The sequence below is a fragment of the Dipodomys spectabilis genome, unplaced genomic scaffold (assembly GCF_019054845.1).
Source record: "Dipodomys spectabilis isolate Male_0828 unplaced genomic scaffold, ASM1905484v1 ptg000136l, whole genome shotgun sequence".
NCBI classification, from domain to species: domain Eukaryota; kingdom Metazoa; phylum Chordata; class Mammalia; order Rodentia; family Heteromyidae; genus Dipodomys; species Dipodomys spectabilis.
Genome location: NW_024870813.1, coordinates 12,771,434 through 12,793,662, shown reverse-complemented (window position 1 = coordinate 12,793,662; position 22,229 = coordinate 12,771,434). Strand labels below are relative to the sequence as shown.

The 22,229-nt window shown below is 41.7% G+C and overlaps 1 protein-coding gene across 2 annotated transcripts in view; it reads right to left on the bottom strand.

Annotated features, from left to right (window-relative positions):
- The window catches only part of Ascc1 (activating signal cointegrator 1 complex subunit 1), a 98,484-nt gene that overhangs the window by 23,595 nt on the left and 52,660 nt on the right, over positions 1–22,229 (bottom strand). For both annotated transcript variants that reach the window (XM_042690234.1, XM_042690235.1), the window contains exons 8-9: positions 11,258–11,382; positions 8,520–8,605 (exon numbers count right to left, since the gene is read on the bottom strand). In XM_042690234.1, the coding sequence (XP_042546168.1) occupies positions 8,520–8,605; positions 11,258–11,382 (211 nt within the window). The remainder of the gene's footprint in view (positions 1–8,519; positions 8,606–11,257; positions 11,383–22,229) is intronic.

The window sequence follows — 22,229 nt, the reverse complement described above, 5'->3', positions numbered from 1 at the left end:
AACACAGAACTCACTAAAGAAGATACACAGAGCCGGGCGCTGGTGGATCACGTCTGTAATCCTAGCTACTCAGGAGGCTGAGATCTGAGGATCGCGGTTCAAAGCCAGCCCGGGCAGGAGATACCGTGAGACTCCGATCTCCAATAAACCACCAGAAAACCGGAAGTGGCGCTGTAGCTCAAGTGGTAGAGCGCTCGCCTTGAGCTGAAGAGCTGAGGGACAGCGCCCAGGCCCAGAGTTCAAGCCCCACGACCGACAAAAAAAAAAGAAGATACACAGATGAGAAATATCTATCTGAAAAAATGTGCAACATTATATGTCATTAGAGAGTTTTCTATCATTTACAAACAATGTTCCTACTAGAATGGCCAAAACCCCAAACACTGGTTACACTAAATGGTGCCAGTGATGTAGGGCCACAGGAATACTCCATCACTGTTCATAGAAATGCAAAATGCTACCACCATTGTATATGTGTGTGTGTGTGTGTGTGTGTGTGTGTGTGTGTGTGTGTGTGTGTCCGCGTGCGTGTCTGTGTGTGTGTGTGTGTGTGTGTGCGTGCGCGCACGTGCTCCCGCATGCACATAACAATAACTAGGGCTTGAACTCAGGGCCTGGGTGCTAAGCCTGAGCTTCCTTGCTCAAGGCTAGTGCTCTGCCACTTGAGCCAAAGCTCCACTCTGGCTTTGTGGAAGTTATTTGGAGAGAAGAGTCTCATGGACCTCCTTGCCTGGGCTGGCTTTGAACCATGATCCTCAGATCTCAGACTCCTGAGTAGCTAGGATTACAGGCATGAGCCATTGGTGTCTAGCCTGCTACCACCACTTTGGAAGACAGTTTGGTGGTTTAAAAAGTTGTGTAAAAATACAGTAATAGGAGCTTAAGTAGCAGAGAGCCTGCTTGGCAAATATGAGGCCCCAAATTCAGACCCCAGTACTGAAAATCAACAAAGAAACAAAGAAAATAAAACTGCTCTTAACATATGAATCAGTTTTGCAACTCTTTGGTATTTACAAACGAAGTTTTAAAAAATGTATGTAAACACAGAAACAGGTTCCTACCCATTTATACCTTTATTCACAACTGCCCAAACTTGGAATCAACCAAGGTATCTTTCAGCAAGTGAGTGGATAAACTGTGGAACATCCTGACAATGGAATATTATTCAGCACTGCAAGACAGGTGTTTGGAAGCCATACAAAGGCCTGGAGAAAGCATCCAGTCTAAAAGGCTATATACAGCATGACTGAAAGCACATGACATTCTGGAAAAGGTAAAATTTTGGGGATGATAAGATCAGCAACTGGCCGGGATAGAGGTGGGGAGGAACAGATGAGCAGGAAGCAATTACAGTGCAATTACTCCGTATGATATACTCATCTTCAAATCCATAGCATGCACAAGACTGAACTCCAGTGCACTTTGGGTACTAATGATGTGTCCATGCAGGTGCACTGACTCTAACAGATGTACCGTGTGGAGCCAGACTTTGGGGCAGGGGGGTATACATGTGTTATGCATGTGTAGAACAGAGTTTATGGGGACATAGTACTTTTTGTTCAATTTTTCTGTGAACCTAAAATTGTTCTAAAAATTGTTTTCTGATTTCTTTATTCTTTTTTTTTGGGGGGGGGGGGGAGCCCAGGTCAGCCTTGAATTTGAAATCTTTCTGTCTCTGCCTCCTAAATGCTGGGATTATAGGCATGTGCCACCACACTTGGCTTATTTATTTTTGGCAGTACTGGGGTTTGAACTCAGGGCTTTGTGCTTATTAGGCAAGTGTTCACCACTTGAGCCACATCTCTAACTCTTTTTGCATCTGTTCCTTTTTCAGATAGAGTCTCATGTTTCTGCCTGGGACAGGCCTCAGACCATGATCCTGTTCCTAGGCTGGGATCACATGTAGCTAGGATTACAGACATGGGCAAGTTGTTAGTTGAAATGGGGTCTCACTAACTTTTTGCCTTTGCTTACCTTGAATCATAATCCTACCACATTCCACCTTCAAAACAGCTGAGGCTATAGGCGTGAGTTACTTTTTTTTTCTGCCAGTCCTGGGGCCTGAACTCGGCATAGGCACTGTCCCTGAACTTCTTTTGCTCAAGGCCTTTTTACCTCTAATGTCAATGCCCTTTGCCAGCAGAAAGCTGTGTCCTCTTCCATATCAAAGGGCTGGAGATATTAGATCCACCTGGGAAGGGCCCTGTGCAAGTCCCTGTCTGTACGGTCCAATGCTGCCCCTCCCCCCACTAGATTCATCTTGTCATAATCAAGTACCACCAGCCTAACCATCCTTCTCACTCCTGAGTATACCAGACCCAACAAGCCAACTTGGAGCCATCCAAGCCCTTGCTTCACAGAAATGCCAGGCACTAAGGATATCAAGGGCAGAAACAACATCCTCAGCCATCCTATCCACCACAAACAAGTAACGTCTAACCCATTTCTTCTTGGGGTGGGTTTAAGAACAGCAGCTCTGCTAGACTGGCCCCTGTCTCATCATATATGGTAACTTAAAATATCAATATGGAGGATCCTCCTCCTCAGAGTCCTTGCAGGACCACATGCATTATAACATCTGGTTTTGCCTGTCCCAAATGACTAATACATCTAATTTTTGTCAGAGATAGGAACTGGAGATGGGACTTGTGCTTGGGTCCTGCTTGCTTCCGGTGTGCAAACCTATGGCAGATATAAATACCATCTATATTGGGTCCTATAATTGGGGACAGTCTTCACATGAGAGACCAGATGCCCTGATGTTAGATGCCACCCACGTTATAATGCTGGAAAATAATATCTGTGCCCAGGTTCAAATTGTACCCAAAACTGCATATCGCTGAAGAGGGGCAGCTTTACTTATGCCAACTATGAAAGTATTTTATATGCAGAGGGCCATAACTCCTTGCGTAAAGGATGGTTTTCTACCTGTGAAAGTTACACTTTTAACTATATCCCTGCCTCATAACTCTCCCTGCTGCCTAAGCCATCTAGCTGTTGTGCTGCCCCACAAGGAGCTCTTCCAGCCTCAACAAGGTCAGACAACTAGAAGTTTGGTGCTGGATGAAAGTTGTATTGATAAACTACACCTCCTGTCTGAAGCAGAATATAATGCCCTCACTTTCTCCTTGATTGTGATACCAGGGTTGGCAGTGGGAGTATATAAAGGGGTCATGCGTTTGACATGCATAGTGGCCAAAAATATTAATTACACCTCCTCTGCCATTGCACTGCTAAATTAAGAACAGCAGGAACATAGGCAGGCTCTCCTTGACAACTGTGCTGCTATCCATTACCTACTCTTACTCTACCACCAAGGGTGCGAGGAGGTAAGAAACATGTGCTGTTTTAACTTAGCCGATAACAGCAATGTCATTAAGGAACAAATCAGGCATCTCAAGGAACTTGAAAAAAAATCCAACAGAACAAAGGGGGATAGGATCTATTCGAGTGGCTTACTCCCTGGCTCATGCCTATCTTGGGTCTCTTAAATGCAATTTTCTGCCTCATTTTGATTGTGCCTTGCTTGCTCAAGTGCATGCAGAACATCCTCATGGGGAAGATGAGACTTGTCACCAATCAATCTGCCAATCAAATGCTCCTGGGAGGGTACCTGATTGAGTGTCCCCCCACCCCTGACTACTTCGCCCCCACTCAGCAGGAAGCAGCTCCAGAAGAAGCGACCTTTGCCATAATCCTGACCTGGTGTCCCCCCCCCCCATTCAATTATAAAACCAAAAGTTGGGAATATTAGTGAAATTAACTCCTTTCCCATAGCTTAGCATGCTCCTTCTCCTCTCCACAGTGTAGCATGCTCCCTTCCTAGGCAACACTAAGCCCATTTAGTAAAGGTAGTAAATAATCAACCTCCAACACACTCTACCTTGGGATGGCACTCCTCTGGGGCAGCTACCACATATAAGGCAACAAGAACCCCTTAAAGTGATCTTCAGGTCTGGGCAGCTGCAGGGCCCCTTATCTATTTGGATAGCAGCCATAAATCCTAGTCCACAATGATGAAGCCCCTGGCCCACACGTCCACATCAAGGTCTCCACCTCCTAGCCCCTTCTAGTCCCTCCTAGATCTCCTAGGTTATATAGGTTACCTTGGACAATAGCCGGTACTTCTCACTTTTCCCTTGTGAGAAGGGGTCTTATCAGCCCCTTTACCAGCAATAAACCTTTACTTTGTTCTCTGTACCTGGATGTCTGCATGATTCTTTGGCAAAGTCTAATAATCTGTCACTGTTCATTCCCTATCTGTGTGGAAGAGGAGGGTACTGGGGCTTGAACTCAGGATTTTTGGCTCCTTCTTAGCTTTTTCACTCAAAACTGGCACTCTATTACTTGAGCCAGATCTCCATTTCCAGCTTTTTGCTGTTTAGTTGAAGGGAAGAGTATCTCAAATTGTCTGCCTGAGGGCTGGATTCAAACTGTAATCCTCAGATTACCATTTTCTGAGCAGCTAGGATTAGAGGCATGAGCCATCAGCCCCTGGCTGTCTTTCTAAATTTAAAGATTCTCAAAGGAAATATTTGATGTCTTATACCTGCAGTACTTTCCACCTGCTCTTAAACATGACTCCACCTTTATTTGTGCTGTCTTACCTGGTCTGGAGAGTGCATGGTGAGCCTCCTCTTTGCTCTGCACTGAGAAGTTATGCTGCTGAGCAGGTACTGCTGTGCCCTGGTTCAATTAGCTGAATGCAGACCCGGGAAAACTGACTCTGCTGCTTAAAGCTACTTTACAAGTCCCCAAGCCCACTGCCATTCTTTCTCTCTCTCTAAGAGCTGGCAAGTAAAGGCCATCATACTTCCAGCGAGTGAGGGAGCAGTTACTGTCCACAGTATGTCTACAAGTCTACCCAATTTCTTCAACTACAAGTTCATCACTGCCTATGGTTTTACAAATAGCATCTTTGTTTTTATTCCCTGAAATGGAAACTCTTGAGGGGCCATCATCCTATTTGGCCTAGGATAGCTGCATTAGTTCCTCCTCCTCTTGAAGTGTCAATCTGCCATAAAAAATAATTGAGGGGCTGAGAGGTGGTACAGTGCTTGCCTCACATGCATGAGGCCCTATGTGAGATTCCTCAGTACCACATAAACAGAAAAAGCCAGAAGTGGTACTGTGGCTCAAGTGATAGAGTGCTACCCTTGAGCTGAAGAGCTGAGGGACAGCTACCAGGCCCAGAGTTCAAGCCCTGTGACCAACAACAACAACAAAAAAAATTGAGTATGTTTGCTCTTTTTCTGCTTTGAATAACACAAGAGGATGATTGTCAGTTCTTCTTTCAAAGTCCTTCCCAGGGAAAGAAAATTCTTATTTTAACTAGGAATAACAAGACACTATTCCATTATAGCTGTGGCAACTCTCAAAAGAACTGTACAGAAGAAAAATGGGGCTTCTACCTCAAAAAGTCATTAGAGAGGTGTTTTGTTGTTGTTATTTTTCTTATTAAGGCACCTGGAACACATCAAATTACTCCTCATGGAGTAGAACAGCAACTAGCAGTTACTCGTTACATTCTTGCAGCTATGAGCAATGGCTTTCTTTCTTGTTTTGTTTCCCTTGAATAGGTGATGAAGCAGGTTTTTTCCAAGGCTGCCTCCCACTACCAGCACTCTCAATCTTCAGCCCACACTGCTGTTAACGTGCTGTACACACATGCTCGGGCTCCTGAACAACCAGTGCCTTAACCTTTCTGTTTACTGCAAATCAGTTCCTAGCTTTTTAGAGAAGTTGATTTTATTCTTTATAATAACAACCTCATTTTTTATAACAACCTATACATACATCATATATATACATCACAAACACACACATATATTTATTCAGATACATACACATGTAACTGCTTTTCTAAAGCCTTCTTTTTATTTCAAGGGTTTCAGAGGTCATGGTTGTCATGTTCTAAGTGCTAATTTGTAGTAATCCCACAAGGTGGTCTTCTATAATCACTTTCCAAATATAGCTCTTACCTTGTGTGCTGGGGCAGGGATAAACTGCTACAACCTGAAGTTTATCTTTATTCTTTTAAAATCACTTAATTCCCTTGACCAAACATAGGTGAAAGATGGCATTTTTGTAACTGATAATTAAGATGGAAAATATGAGAGACTACACTGAAGGACACTTTGTCTTGCCATTCAAAGGTACCTCTCTTCTATAACTGGCCCCCTATCTTACACTGTAATTGCCATTTACTGCCTGTAGCCCTCAAAGACATGGGATGCTGAAGGCTGGAGACTGTGCCATCTGACTGTCTCCTCTGAAGGGGGTACACGGTCTGAAAGATGCTGTGCAGCAATAAGCATTGCTGTTAGTGTATTATATCAGATATAAAAGTCTGGTTTGTATTTGCTTCTGTTTTGTATTGAGGATCAAATCCAGGGCCTGGTTCATTCTAACCATGTGCTCTACCACCAAGTCACACCCATTTCTTCATCAGTTTTAGACTAACTGCTACATCCTCACCATTTATAAAACAAGTTTTAGTCAGGCATTATGCCAGTTCAAACAAATGTGCCCAGCCTCAGACAGTCAATGATCTCTACCCAACACTTGGTTAACTGACGGAGACAGTATCAACAATGCTAAATCTTCTTTTGTACTTCTTTACCTGGCAGTCACTTTAACCAACATAGATCTTGTGTTAGAGATTACAGTAAGCAGTTACACTAAATGATATCCAATAACTCGCTGGGGCCAGTTCTAAACTGAGTTTAGGCATGAATTAGGACGGGTTATTACTGGTATAGCAGTGCTGGTCAACACTAGAGGGCGCCACATTCATTCCATGGGTGGGGGGTTAGGAAATTTAAAGGGAAAAAAACAAACAAAAAAACCCCACCTTCCCCCCAACCCTTTTTCTGGCATTGGAAATAGAATCTAGGGCCTTGAACATGCTAAGCAAGCATTCACTGTAAAGCTACATCCCCAACACAAGAAAAAAAAATCTTAAAAAAAAAAAAGCTAGAATGAGAAAAACACCCTTAAGTGTGGGTCCAAACTATAGACAGAGAGAGCTACCCCACAACCAATGCTCTTCATACCTCACTTCAACAGACATGCTATTGGGCTTGTATTTTCATTCCATGTGAAAAGCTAGCTTTAATCTATTTTTAAATATTTCTTTCCCTTTCAAACTATTTTCTATCTTAACCAAATTAACAACAAAAGGCAAAGTAATAACTGATATTATCAGAAAATTCCCAAACAAAGTAGACAGAGGAGAAAAGTTAGTATCACACAGAAGCTGTGGCCTAGGATAAACAGTGAAGTCAACTATAACTGAATTCATCAGCAGCTGCCACTGACACCCAAAGTGAATTCACAGACAAGAAGATACTAACCAGATATGGTAGTTTAACCTGCAACCTCAGCTACTTGGGAGATGGAAGCAGGAGGATTCCAAACTCAAAGCTAGCTTGAACAGCTTATCAAGGTCCCAGGTGAAATAAATGAATGAGTAAAAGACAGGAAAGGAATGGGAGGGAGAAAGAGGGAGAACACTGAAAACGAGAGATTACACTAATTCAAGAGGAGAATCAAAACAGCTTGGCACAAACTTGGCAAGATGAGTGCTGAATGCTAAGTGACAGGCCTGAGGGCTCTGTAGAACTCAGCTGCTCAAGAGTGACATCACCAATTAGAGACCATGGCGGTCATGTGAAGCATGTGCAAGAGAATTACAAAAGTAGGAGATAAGGGAATGGAACATGGGTAGAGAAGGGAAAAGAACAAGCATTTCTGAAGCTAAAGCTTATTCTGATATTATATAAACATTCTTTTCTCCACCTCTAAAAAACACCCACGGCCTTGAAAACTTTTGTCTGAGCCATCACAAAAACAAGTGAAGAATCCAAACCCTGTCCTTTGGTATCATATGTTCCTCCTTGCCCAGGGGAACAATGGCCCATTAACCTGACAGAGAGGCATAAATCATGGCTCTTACAGAATATAGTGTGTAGGAGGGAGATAAATTCAAAACTAAAGAGTCCCTTGTATTTAAATTTCACAGATTAATGCAACATAGAAAAAGCAAGGCATCAAGTCAGAAGTGGACTAACCACTTTTCTAGGACAAGGACTGCTCCTGAGTTAAAAATAGAATGTAAAGCAACCTTGAAGAATGACTTTGTGGGTGAGAAGAAAAATCTGCTGGAACAAGACACAATTCATTTTCACTTTTTAAAAAAATGCAAAGTCAAACCTTCAGAGGGAAGAACAGAGTAAAACTCACCAGGCTAAAATCAAGTTATTCCTAGGGTCCAAGTGGCTGGCATATGTCATTGCTTCTTAAATCACCAATTTCAGGTACTCTAGAAATGTCAAGTCTAACAGAGTCAAGAGGATTCTTTTAAGAACATTAAAACATTTAATGGCCCTTTCAATCAATGATTCCCCTGAAAAGCATGAGAAAAATATATCCTACCATTAAAGGTAGAACTTGTTTTCCTCCCTTATTTGGGTCCCATGCCATAGGATTTCCTTCCAACTGCTCTGCTTCATACTGACCTTTAAAATGTTTCGACCATCAAATGATTCTCTTTCCTTGAAAATGTATTTGCCATCTGGTGTGTAGAGATTGTACCTGCCTTCAGCTGTAAATATTCCAAACACAATATTAGAGGAGGAGCCTATTATTTATCTATATTCTCCTAGGGTTCTATAGATAGACAGATTCTGCTAATCACATTTTCATGAACTACCCAGGAAGTGGCACAATGAAGAAAAGACAGCAAGCTGTGAAGCCAGAGCTCTGGCTTCTGGCCAGCAGCCACCAACTCACTCACTGTATACTTATTCCTTCAATATTCTCCAAGTACTCGTTGCAGGTTCTAACCATGTAACTAGCTGTGTGTGCGCGTGTGCGTGCGTGCATGCGCGCGCCTGTACGTGCACATGCCATCTTGGGTGCTGTCGCTGAGCTTTTTTTTTTTTCTTCTGAGGGTTAGCATTCTACCCCTTGAGCCTCAGCTCCACTTCTGGCTTTTGGTTAATTGTAGATAAGAGTCTCACAGACTTTCCTACCTGGCTGGGATCCTCACATCCTGAGTAGCAATGATTACAGATGTGAGCCACCAGAAGTGCTCAGTCCCCACCTACATTCTTAGGTGAATTACTTCTCTTCTGTGGATCTGTTTTCCCTTTACAAAATCAGACATTAAGACTAAGTGATCTCCAAGGATTCCATTGGGCAGGGGGTGTGCATTAAGTAGTAAAGTGTCTGCTTAGCAGGCTCAAGGCCAAAATTCAAGGGCCCAGTACCATCAACAATTAAAATTAGGGCTGGGAAGGTGGCTCAGTGGTAGAGTGCTTGCCTTGAATGCATGAGGCCCTGTGTTCGATTCCTCAGCTCCATATAAAAAGAAAAGGACAGAAGTGGCACTACGGCTCAAGTGATAGAGTGCTAGCCTTGAGCTGAAGAGCTGAGGGATAGTGCCCAGACCCAGAGTTCAAGCCCCACAACTGACCAAAAATGAATAAATAAAAATTAAAATTAAATGAATAAATGAAAATGAATAAATAAATTTAGATTTAAATTAAATAAAGCAAAGAAAAAAAGGTTGTTTGCCATCTATGAATCAAAGATAAGCTATACACAATTTTAAATATATACAAAAAATACCTAGAAGTTTCTATACTAATTAGTCAAAATTGCTGGCACCAGGCTTTGAGTACATTTAAGAACTATCCCCACCCCTAAAATTTTAAAGGCTCTTTTACTGCAATCAAAGGTATTCTTACAGACATTCAAAGGAATGCAGAGAATCAATGACCTTGACCTAATCAAAGCTGTGCTCTGGCTTTGTAAGTTATTTAGCTTGCACATCCCCTAAAGATGTTCTTAAAGGACAGTGAGAAGAATGTCAAAGGAAACAGAAACAAAAAGAAACATAACACATCATTTCATGTCCTTTTTAAGTAAAAACACAATTCACAAGGAGGGGGTAACAATGCTCAATAGGAAATGGACTCATTACTTTGCTCATGTAACTCTTAACCCCTCCGTACAGTATCTTTACAATAAAAAAAATTTAAAAAAAAAACAATTCAGAGAGAGCAGATAATTCAAAATATCCTCAAGAATCATTTAACTTTCATAGCATTTTCTGAAATACCAATTTTTTTTCTCACTACTGACTTACCTTCAAAAATATTCCTATTTTGGCAAGGCACCAGTGGCTCACGCCTGTAATCCTAGCTGAGTTACTCAGGAGGCTGAGATCTGAGGATCACGGTTCAAAGCCAGCCTAGGCAGTGAAGTCCATGAGACTCTTATCTCTAGAAAACTGGAAGTGGCGCTTTGGCTCAAGTGGTAGAGCACTAGCCTTGAGCTGAAGAGCTGAGGGACAACACCCAGGCCCAGAGTTCAAGCCCTATGACCAACAAAAAAAAATCCTATTTGAGTATGTTCTTTAATTATATATGTCTGTAGTACCAAGTTAACACTGACCTTTAGCTAGTTTTACATATGGGTAACCATGGAACTATTTCTCTAGTGAGAAATATTCTCTTAATCAAAGATCCCAATCACAGGCTAGGTGTGGCTGCTAACATCTAAAATTCCAACTACTTCTAAGATAGAAATAGGGAAGATTGCAGTTTGAGGGTAGACTGGGCAATAATCTAGAGGGATTCCTCCTCAACAAAGAAGCCAGGCATAGTGGCATATATTTATATACCCAGCTACATGGGATGTGCAGTTAGAAGTATTACAGTCCAGGCTAGCCATATATACTGATGGAAGCCAGTACCTTACACATACTAGGCAAGCGCTCTATCTTATGTGTGACAGAAATAAAAGACCTGAAAGCCACAGCCCATGCTAGCTAGTCTCAATCCACTTACTACTAAGTTTGTCAAAATAAGCTAATGGATCTAAAGGCTGCTGTATCAAAGATTCTTTGGCAGCCTTTTTTTTTTTTTTTTTTTGGTGTGCAGGTATTGAGGCTTATTATAATCAGAAACCCTACACTTTTGTTCAGCTTTTTCAGTCATGGCTAACATTCTACCACTTGAGCCACTGCCTCCAGTTCCAGCTTTCTGCTGGTTAGTTGCAGGAGTGGTGGGGGGGAGGGGGGTGAAAGTCTCTCAGATTTGTCTGTCTAGACTGGCTTTGAATGGCAATTTTCAGATCTCAGCCTCCTGCATGAGCCACCAGCCCTTGGCTAGGCATTCTATTTAAGCCTCTATTTAAGCCTCTGAGGCCTTGCTGCTTAAAACCACCCTGAAGCTCTATGAGAACTTACCATTGGGGTCTTTCCTGAATAGTGTATTCATGACTGTTGCATGCAGTTTCACACTGGTCCAGTCTTTCACTATTAGTCCCGATGCCTGGAAGCGTTCTAGCACTCGATCAACTAACTCTTGCAGCCTGCAGAGATTAAAGAATTCAATACAGAAATCTTAGTAAACTTCTCTACCCTGACTACTGATTCTACATGGAGTGCCTGCTCTGTGACAGTCACTGTAAAAAGCCTCATCAGCATGGGAAGAGGATGCAGCCCTACCATCACAGAGGTCAGACTGAAGGTCACTGTCTGGTCAAAAAGACAGGCTTAGCCCAGTACCACTGGCTCACCCCTTTAATCCTAGCTACTCAGGAGACTCAGATTAGAATTTCAGTTTGAAGCCAGCCAGAGCTAGCTACAAAATGAAAAAAAGAAAAGGCTAGAGCTGTGGCTCAAATGGTAGAGTGCTAGCCTTGAACAAAAAAGCTAGGACAGCACTCAGACCCTGAGTTCAAGCCCCAGGACCAGCATGTGCGCGCGTGCATGCACGGGCACATACACACACGCACACACACACAGGTGTGGAAACAAATCATCTCAGTACAGTACATTATGGGGAATGTTCAACTCTACATGTGAGGCCCAGTTTTCCACAGTAGGTCTAAATGTGACTTTCAAGGATCATCCAAAAAACAGGAAAGGCACTTCAAATGAAGAAGTAGCACGTGCAAAGATGCTATGGCATGCAAGACCATGGTGTAAGGTCTGTTCTTGGATAGCAAGCAGACTCTGCCCTCTTTGCAGCAAAGTCTCCACCCACTACCTGCGTTACCTAGGCAACTGGCACACCTGGAAGAGGTCACATCTGTATCCGCTGAGATCACATCTGGATTCGATGTGGCCACACCATTCCCCGACTCTTCCCTAGATAAGGCCTAGCCTAGTGCCAGAAGCTCTTTCTCAGCTGCGTGGAGTGCCAACCTGGCCTGGTGCCAGCCAGAACACTGAATAAATCTACCCCTTACCTGAATACCACATGCGTGGTATTATTCTTACTCGGCGGCCTCTTCTTTAAAAACCTAATACAGGGCATTTATGGAAAACTGCCAATGTTTTACTATTGCTCTAACAGTGAGAGAAGAGGGATAATGGAGATAAGCAGTGGTCAGACAGTGAGGAGCCACTGTGAAACTTTTAACAGGAATGTTGTAACCCAAAGTCCATTTCTGAACGCTGACCCTGTGGTAAGGATGGTCAGTGTTTCCTAAGTGGAATGTAGAAGACAAGAGAGCAGCAACATGGGGATCAGGTTGGTGACTGCTAAGAAATAAGAAACAAGAGAAATAACAAATAAAACACACCAGGACAAATCATTTGGTCCTCATAAGTTATTATTCCTAGTCCGCCAATGAGAAAACTAAGGCACAGAGAAGTTAGAAACTTAGCCAACGTCATATAACTACTAAAACATAGACTGGGACTATAGTCGGTGGTAGAGTGACTGTTCTGGGTTCAATCCTCAGCAACACACACAAATATATAATACACACAAAGAAAATTCCCTGGGTAGAGGCACAGCTCAAGTGGTAGAGCACTTGCCCAGAAAGCACCAGGCCATGGATTCAATCTCTAGTACTGATGAGGAATGGGAAGAAATTTCCTTAGGGGTTGGAGGTGAAGCTCAGTGGGCAAAGTATGTGCTTAGCATGTTCAAGGCCCTAGGCTCAATCCTAACACCAAAAATATTTTTCTTCTTGGCAGTATGAGGGTTTCAATTTGGGGCTTCACGCTTACTAGGCAAGAGCTCTATAATTTAAAACATCACCAACCAAAAAAAGTAAATAAAAATAAAAAACATAAAACATATCCTCACCCTTTTCGCTTCTGTTATTTTTCAGGTAAGGTCTTGCTTTTTTGCCTAGGCAGTCCTGGACTAACATCTCCCTGTTTATACTTCCCACATAGCTGGGAAGACAGATGTGTACCACCATGCTAAGCCTTTTATTGACTTCGACAAGTTCACTTAAACTTTTTCCCCAGGCTGTCTCCAAATCTCGATCCTTCTGACTTCAGCCTCCCAAGCAACTTACTAGCATGAGCTACCATACCTAGTTCAGACATTTTTTTAAATTTTAAAATAAAATTTAAAACAGTCTAGTTGCTATCTGGCTTCAGAGTCTATACTATTAAGGACAGCACTATAAATGAAGAAGTGATAAAGGTCTAAATTACAGCAAGGACAATACAGGTGAGACAAGAAAATGGATTCAAAAGAGCTTTGTGAGTGACTACAGGTGCCCATTCAGACATAGCGTTAGGAGGAGAAGTTGAGAATGGCTCCCAATTGTTGCTAAGAGTGACAAACTGGGCCATTACCAAGGTGGGAAGGTGTAGAGAATCAACTGCTCCTTGCTTTGTGCTATTTGGGGAAAAGAGTTAATGCTGATGATTCTGCCATCTATTGCATGGGATACCAAGTTGGTCATGTCCAGGAGGAGACAGAAATACAAGCCAAGAGCTCAAGAAAAAAATCTATACAAAGATAGAGGTATGGGGTCATAAGTACTAAAAGTGTGGTTAAAAACATGGGAGGGGCTAGGCACCAGTTGTTCACACCTTTAATCCTAGCTACTCAGGAGGCTGAGATCTGAGGATCATGGTTCAAAGCCAGCCCAGGCAGGAAAGTCCATAAGATTCTTATCTCCAATTAATGACCAAAAAACTGGAAGTGGCACTGTGGTTCAAGTGGTAGAGCACTAGCTTTGAGCCAAAGCACTCAGGAACAGAGTCCAGGCTCAGAGTTAAAGTCTTACAACCGGGGCTGGGAAGGTGGCTCAGTGGTAGAGCGCTTGCCTTGCATGCCTGAGGCCCTGGGTTCGATTCCTCAGCACCACATAAGCAGAAAAGAAAAGCCGGAAGTGGGGCTGTGGCTCAAGTGGTAGAGCGCTAGCCTTGAGCTGAAGAGCTGAGGGACAGAGCTCAGGCCCAGAGTTCAGGCCCCACGACCGGACCCCAAAAAAAAAAAAAAAAAAAAAAAAGTCTTACAACCAATTAAAAAACAAACAAACAAACAAAAAGCAGCAGCAGCTTAGGATGCTCAGACTCTGAATTCAAGCCCCAGGACTGGCAAAAATAAAAACAAAAACAAAACATGGGGGAACTGGGCACCAAGGGCGCAAGCCTGTAATCCTAGCTACTTGGGAGGCTGAGATCTGAAGATCATAATTCTAAGCCAACCCAGGAAGAAAAGTCTGAGAGACTTTCTCTCCAATCAATCAACAAAAAGCCAGATAGAGGTGTGGCTAAAGTGCTAAGTACCAACCATAAGCAAAAAAGTTGAATGCAAAGCATTCCATCCCTTTCACTCCCCCAACAACACAAACAAACAAACAACAACAACAAAAAAAAAAAACTGTGGGAGAGAAGCAGTCCTGGGAAAGAGGATTAAGAGTAAGACAAGAGTTCTAAGCAGAGCCTCTAAGATGTTTACCTAAGTAAGGCATTGAGGAGAAACCAACAGAGACAATGATGAGGATGAGAAAGCAGGAAAAGGAAAACTTCAGGGAGAATCACAACAGGGAATAACCAGTAACACTAGGAAAGAGTGAGAAAACACCTTATTTCCCATAATTGGAAACCTATGTATGTGAAAGCAGGGTTGTTGGTACACTGGAGACAAAAGTCTTGTGACAAAGGCCAAGGGAGGAACCAGGATGGGGGAGGGGAAGGTGATAGATGCATTTTACTCTTTTAAGAAACAAAGGAAAAGAGTGGGGAAAAAGCAACTAAGTAGATACTGAGCTAAGGGATGGTTGGTTTTGTTTCCATTGAAAATAGTAATTACAATAAACAATTATCCAATAGAGAGCTGTAACTTAAAACCCAAAGGAGACAGGAAGAGATGGTGTTCTCAGAGGTGACAAGGATACACAGGTAAACAAAACAAGAACCTGCCTTCACCAGCTTACACTCCAGGGAAAGGAGACAGCAAACACAGGTGCACGTATTTCCTCAGGATGGTTCTAAGTACTAGGCAGAAAAGGAAATGAGAAAAGGGGAGCGTAATTAGGCAGGGCCAGGAATGCACTACTTTGGATAGGGCGATCAGAGAAGGTCTCCTTAATAAACTGACATCAGAGCAGAGATCTGAGGGAAAAGCATTCTAAAGAGAGAATAGCACATGCAGACATTGGGGCAGCCATATGTAAGACATGATTGAGGAAGGACAACAAAAGCACTGCTAGAAGTGAAACAAGATTGAAGTAGGAAGGACCAAGTCACACAGAACTGGCATTTACTGTGAAATGAAGCAAGCAGTCCTTGGAAGATTTCATCATGTTGCCATGCAGAAGACAGTGGTAGAGGCAGGATGGTTTCAGGAGGGCAGGTGGCCACACGTACCCAGGAAACTAGGGGCAACAGTGGGATGTGGGGGATGACAGAATTATGAATACACTGGAGTCGAGAGGTCAAGGTGATTCTAAAAGAACATATGACAAGAGAACAGACACATTCAAGGATTCATGAGGAAGTCTGCAGAGCAGGATGAGCAGAAGTGATGAGATGGAAAGGCAGGCTAAAAATGAGACGTGAAGGCTGTTGGGGGTCAGGCAGGGTGACAAGTGGTCTTGGAGGTCACAGGAAACAATGAGGGTTTTAAAGGAGCAGAACACACAAGAAAAAATTAAGGTATGAGAACCAGTTGAGAGATGTTACCAAACAAAATAAAATAAATAAATGTCTAAGGCCTTGGGGTCAATCCCTAACATAGCAAAGGATAAAAAAGAAGGAAACAGAAGAGAGATGTTCTTTCCTTAGCTATCTTAACTTCTTTTCTGGTTATTATAATCAACATTTCCACTCACTACCTGACTTATGAAATGGTAACTCTCTGTATCACAGCTTAATATAACAATAAAATTATATTAAAATTAATAAACATGCCCGTTAGAGAAAATATGGTCAAGCCCCACAACTGACAAAAATTAAACCTAGATACTAAGGAGGTTAAGATCTGAGGATCACCTGGCAGGAAAATGCACAAGATTCTTTTGCTGGTGGTCGTGGTGGTGGTGGTCATGGGGCCTGAACTCTGGGCCTGGGCGCTGTCCCTCAGCTCTTCTGCTCAAGGCTAGCGCTCTACCACTTGAGCCACAGCACCATTTCTTTTTCTGCTTATGTGGTGCTGAGGAATCGAACCCAGGGCCTCATGCTTATAAGGCAAGCATTCTACCACTGAGCCACCTTCCCAGTCCTCCATGAGACTCTTATCTCCAGGTAACCACCAGAAAACCAGAAGTGGCACTTGTAAGGTTAATAGGTAGGATTAATTAGGTAGCTGATAAAGAGAATGCTATGCAGTATTCAGGCAGGAAGAGAAGTTTATTGTTTTATGGAACTGCTCCCCTAGCCATGCATGGTGAAGACCACATGGTGGAAAAGGGTGGGCCCAAGTCTGGCCAGGGTTCAAGTAGGGAAGGGGCAAGAAGAAGGTGTGGAAACGTAAGGGAAAATGTGGCCACAATGGCTGCAATGTGACCTCAGTGCCTGGGTTCCTGCCCCAGTAGGATGAGAGGCAAATCTGGGAGGAGAGGGAGGTGACTGCCTACATGTGCCAGTTACCTAGGTGACACAGGCGCTGGGAGGAGACTCAGCCAAGAGGAGGGAGGAGTCTGCCTCACCTTCCCAGGGCAGACCTTACAGCACTGTAGCTCAAAGCAATAGAGTGCTAGCCTTGAGCAAAAGAACTCAGAGACAGTGCCTAAGCCCCAAGTTCAATACCAAGATTGTCAAAAAAAGAAAAGAGGGTCTGAGAAAGTGGCTTAGTGGTAGAGTGCTTGCCTTGCATGCATGAGGTCCTAGGGTTCGATTCCTCAGCACCACATAAGCAGAAAAAGCTGAAGTGGCACTGTGGCTCAAAGAGCTAAGGGACAGCCCAGGCCCAGAGTTCAGGCCACACGACCAACACACACACACACACAATCGAAAAAGAAAAGGAAAAAGAAAAAATGGAAAGTGTAGCAAAATCTAAAGAGGATAACTTAACCTCATCAAGTATTTCTGTGGATGATGAGATTATGAAAACAGCAAGTAAGACATACTAGGTTTCAAAGTTTCTAAACAAATAACATCATTACAAAATAATATATATTTTTTTATTTTTATTATTTTTTTTGTCAGTTGTGGGTCTTGAACTCTGGACTTGGGCGCTGTCCCTGTGCTCTTCAGCTCCAGGTGAGCCCTCTACCGCTTGAATGACAGCGCCACTTCCAGTTTTCTGAGTGATTTATTGGAGATGACAATCTCACGGACTTTCCTGCCTAGGCTGGTCTTGAACTGTGATCCTCATATCTCAGCCTCCTGAGAAGTTAGGATTACAGTCATGAGCCACCAGCACCCGACTAATGATAAAAATTTTGACAGAACACCACAGTGTAACTTAAATCTGAAAACAGCCACACACTCTAAAACCTACCTAAATTAAAAACACAACAGAATGAGGCCTAATTCTCCATTGTTAGAGAAAAGTAAATTCCATGCAGGAAGAGGGAGCAGGAAATATGAGAACCAAGAAACTAAAGAGTAACTGAAAGACACCCATTTCCAATCTTGTCTTTTGTCTTTCAGAGAACTGGGACTTCTGCCAATTTATTGACTCAGATTTTTGAAGGAACTAAAGCCCTTCAAAAGGTCCTCGTCTAATCTTCTGTTTTTACACAGAAGGAACTGACAGGTTGTATTGCTCAAAGTCAGTGACAGAAGTACCTGGATCCAAGTCTTGGAATCTGATGTGCCATTATTACCTCCATGAAGAAAGGCTCTGTACCATTCATGGCTTCATCACTGCACCCAAGATACTCCCTGACTGACATAGTAGACTTGCTCAATAAACTGATGCTGCCTGCATATGTGTATGAGAGTGCTATTAAGAGCACATTAGTGGGGGGGAGGGGTGCAGGCATGGCACAGGTGGTAGAGCACCTGCCAATGAACAAAAGTGTCAGAGACCAAGTTAGAGTCCTGGTCTCAAATAAAAAATACAAAAAAGGTATTTGGGCTTAATCATTAAGTTCCAAGTTGATATCATGAACACTACATTCCACAATGTCACCTTATTTCTTTTTTTTTTTTTTTGGGGGGGGGGGGGGGTCCGGTCGTGGGCCTGAACTCTGGGCCTGTGCGCTGTCCCTCAGCTCTTCAGCTCAAGGCTAGCGCTCTACCACTTAAGCCACAGCGCCACTTCGGCTTTTTTTTCTGCTTATGTGGTGCTGAGGAATCGAACCCAGGGCCTCATGCATGCAAGGCAAGCGCTCTACCACTGAACCACCTTCCCAGCCCAATGTTACCTTATTTCTAACAGTATGTTCTTTCCATTCTTATTTGATTGAATGAGTCATAAAGTTACCTATGCCTTCACTTCTTCCCAAGAACTGAAAGTTTAATGCATTAAATCTAAGCTCTGAGTTTAAAGCTATCAGAGATATACACTACCCTAGCTAGCTATACAATGCTAGCAGCACTCTACCACTGAAACCACAGCTCTTCTGGAGTTTTTTGGGTTTTGTTTTGCTGGTTAATTGGAGTTAAGAGTCTCACAGACTTCCCTGACTAGGTTGGCTTCAAATTGCAATACTTAGATGTCAGTATCCTGAGAATCTAGATTAAAAGTATAAGCTACTAGCACCCAGCAGATTAATTCTTAAATAAAAGTTCCTTAAGGCAAAGCCTATTTTCCCCATGTTTGTATCCATTTTGGTACCCAATAGTGCCTGGCATTTTGTAAACACTAAAGCGTTTATTTGTATATATTCTTCCTTTAACAAGCAACGTCTTAGCACCTTTACTGATCTCTTATTAAATTGTAAAGTGGTTTTATGAAGCTTCTATTAGTAGACTGTTAGGTTACCTGCAAATAATGAAAATGTTGTCATCAATTGTGTCTGTTTTATAGCTTAGGTATTTGCCATAACTACCAGAACCATGTATTTAATACTATAGGTAATTATAGACAGATACTTCTTTCTTTCTTTTTTTTTTTTTGTCAGTCATGGGGCTTCTCTGGGCTTGGGCGTCAACTCAAGGCAAGTGCTCCAGCGCTTGAGCCACAGCACCACTTCCGGTTTTCTAGCGGTTTATTGGAGATAGAGTCTCATGGAGTTTCCTACCCGGGCTGGCTTTGAACCGTGATCCTCAGATCTCAGCCTCCTGAATAGCTAGGATTACAGGCGTGAGCCACCGGCGCCCAGCTCAGATACTTATTTCTGCTTATAATAGAAATACAGTATATTATCATTCAATATGACTGTCAATTGTTATTCTAAAATAGGTTATCATATTAAGTAGTATCATATTATTTTTACTTTGTTTTTTATTAAAGATGAGCTGAATTTTATGAAATACTTTTTAGATATGTATTTAAATATCGCTTTTAAATTTGACCTTTTGATAGGAATATTATTAGATTTCCTAGTTTCAATTCACCTTTGCATTCCTGACATGATGGACCAGTTATTTTACTCCTACTCTATACTTTTATAAAATTGCTAAATCAAGCATTTTTTACTATTTTTTGTATCCAATTATTGATTCTCATTGCTACTGCTCTAATTTGGGCCCTCTTTTCTTCTCCTTTAGACTACTGGAATGGCTTTTAAATATTCTATCTTGTTCCTGACTCTTCCTTTCCATCACATCTGTAGTATATACTTGTTTTAAATTTATATGGGGAGGGAGTGTAGTTGAGGAGGTGAGAGAGAAGGGATGGTAGGGGAAAAACAAAGGAGGAGGCAACAATGCTTGATAGGAAATGTACTCATTACCTTGCTCATGTAACTGTAACCCCTTTGTACAGTATTTGCACAATAAAAAACTTATTTAAAATATTTATATAGAACTATTGGGGAGAAACTAGGTTCTTAAAACACTGGTTATTGGCCGGGCAGTGGTGGCTCATGCCTGTAATCCTAGCTACTCAGGAGTCTGAGATCTGAGGATCACAGTTCAAAGCCAGCCAGAAACTAGGTTCTTAAAACACTGGTTATTGGCCGGGCAGTGGTGGCTCATGCCTGTAATCCTAGCTACTCAGGAGTCTGAGATCTGAGGATCACAGTTCAAAGCTAGCCAGGCAGGAATGTCCTGAGACTCCTATCTCTAATTAACCACCAGAAAACCAGAAGTGGTGCTATGGCTCAAGTGGTAGAGTGTTAGCCTTGAGCTGAAGAACTCAGAGATAGCGCCCAGGCCCAGAATTCAAGCCCCATGACTGACAAAAAACAAAAAACAAAAAACAAAACCTCTGGAAATTGATGAACACATACAGTTTATTTCTATTTTCCTGCATAAAGGTCTTGCACATGTTTTATAATCTATATTCCTAATTCACAGTGTTTGTTGCAACAGTGAATAGATGGTATTTTTTTTTAATGATGGTCTCTGTTGGTGAATATCAGAGTGTAGGAAAACAATTGCATTCAATATACTGATCTTTATACCAACCACCTTACAAAACTCTGATTTTTTTCTTTTTCTTTTTCTTTTTTTGCCAGTCGTGGGGCCTGAACTCTGGGCCTGGGCAGTGTCCCTCAGCTCTTCAGCTCAAGGCTAGCGCTCTTCCACTTGAGCCACAGTGCCACTTCTGGCTTTTTTTGCTTATGTGGTGCTGAGGAATCGAACCCAGGGCCTCCATGCATGCAAGGCAAGCACTCTATCTACCACTGAGCTACCTTCCCAGTCCAAAACTCTTGATTTTTTTCTATTGAGTTGGTAACTGTAAACAACTATGTTTCATCTCTGGTCAGAATATGTGAAAATCTGTAAGATACCAACTTATTGAACTTATTAACTTTACTTTTTCTTATCTAGTATACAATCATATGTAATCATTTTGTTCAAGTTTTCCATGCACTTGAAAAGAATATGAATTCTCCAGTGCTAAGTATATAATTTCAGAGATAACTATTAGATCAAGCTTGAATCTTTTTATTTCCTAGTGCTGGAGAAAGAACTCATGGTTTTTAACATGCTAGGCAAGAACTTTACAATTGATCTTGTTAATTATTATTCTTTATCTTTAGTAATTTTATATCTGCTTTTATCTAGCATTAGTTGAGAGATATACTGCAATCCTATGATGGTAGATTTCTTAATTTTTCCTTAATAAAAAAATAATTATACAAATTTTTACTTAATTACTTTGAGTTGATTCTATTAGAATTAACCATTCTACTAGAATGGTTACATCTTCTTGGCAAACTGGGCCATTTATTATTGTATGTTACCCTTTCTTTGGATAATAATATATTTTCATATTTGATATTAATGCCATTATAACAATTTCTTTTGGTATTTGTCTAATATGTCTTTTGTATTATTCTAAACATGTCTCCTACAGAAAACACATAAATTAAAATCTGGATTACATCAAATCATATGATATCTTCCTTAACAGGCAAGATCATCCATTAACATAATTTAATTATCATAGTCTGGGCTTCTCCCCACTATGTACTCCTTAGCTGGAAGATGAAAAATTCTGTAGATGTCCATTAAGTCCATTTGATCTACAGTGCAGTTTAACTCTGAAGTCCACTGTTGAATTTTCTGTTTGAATATTCTAGTGATGAAAGTGTAGTGTTGAAATCAGGCACTATTACTGTATCTAAAACTATTTGTCTCTTTCTGTACAGTAGTATTTGTCTTATGAAATCAGGTACACTAATGTTTGATGGATACACATTTATAATTACATCTTCTTGATGGAGTGTTTTCTTTATTAATACATAGTTTCTTTCTTTTTATCTCTTCTAATTTTGGTTTGAAATCTATTTCATCAGATATCAGTATAGCTATTCCTACCTGCTTTCTACTTCCTTTTCTTGGTACATCATTTCTATTCTTTCATTTTTGGTCTCTATGTTGTTTTTGCAACTTTCTTTCTTTCTTTCTTTCTTTCTTTCTTTCTTTCTTTCTGTCTTTCTTTCTTTCTTTCTTT